The 707-nt window shown below is 61.2% G+C and overlaps 1 protein-coding gene across 1 annotated transcript in view; it reads right to left on the minus strand.

Annotated features, from left to right (window-relative positions):
- Positions 1-79: 79 nt before the first annotated feature.
- LOC119591848 overlaps positions 80-707 on the minus strand; it is a 15,744-nt gene continuing 15,116 nt past the window's right edge. Inside the window, exons 9-10 of the mRNA XM_037940591.1 lie at positions 554-679; positions 80-194 (exon numbers count right to left, since the gene is read on the minus strand). Of these exons, the coding sequence (XP_037796519.1) occupies positions 585-679 (95 nt within the window). The 3' untranslated portion in view covers positions 80-194; positions 554-584. The remainder of the gene's footprint in view (positions 195-553; positions 680-707) is intronic.

A 707-nucleotide genomic window follows, 5' to 3' on the forward strand; every position in this document is an offset into this window, starting at 1 on the left:
CTGCCGCGGATTCGCCTCCGGAGGAACCGATGGGTCGGCACTCGAAGCGGTCGTCCTCAGGGGCCACCCGGGCGCAGCCACAGGTGCCACTCGCTCGGCCCTTCCTCGTGCCGGACTCTGTGCTCGACGTCGCCTGTGTACGAGTAGTTGCTGGTCGACAGCAGCCTCTGGTCCCGCAGGCGCTTCCAGGAGACCTGTGAATACAGGCACTCACTGTCTTTGACAGCGCAGGCGGGAAAATAATGGAACTTGGTACGTATGTTCAGTAACAGGCAGTAGAGCTTTAGGTTAAAGGCAATTTAGGCGAGTGGCCTGGGACAGACTGTCCTGTCAATGTCGCTCCCTCGCCGGTCGCGGCATCAGGTCTTGCGATCTGGGTCCGTGGATTCCTTACCTGCTTGCGTCTGCTCGCCTCTGCATTAAAGGTGATTGATAGCCAACTGGCATTTCATGCTAGTCATACTTGTGTTTGCTCCCCCTTTGCCCCACACCGCCCCACCACCTATCCTGGCGCCATGATGCCCAACAGGAAGGTGCGGGAGGGCTGACTCACCGTGGCAACCTCGTCGGTGAAGACCCTGCAGCTAAGGGTGGCTTCCTCGCCAGTCGTCGCCGCCACGTCGCCCAGGCTCTCGACGCGTAACGGGGGGAGGCCGGGCGCGCTCCGGCTGCTGCAGGCCTGCAAAGCACACGGATTTCAGACACTG

Source organism: Penaeus monodon, chromosome 29 (assembly GCF_015228065.2).
Source record: "Penaeus monodon isolate SGIC_2016 chromosome 29, NSTDA_Pmon_1, whole genome shotgun sequence".
In the NCBI taxonomy this organism is placed as follows: domain Eukaryota; kingdom Metazoa; phylum Arthropoda; class Malacostraca; order Decapoda; family Penaeidae; genus Penaeus; species Penaeus monodon.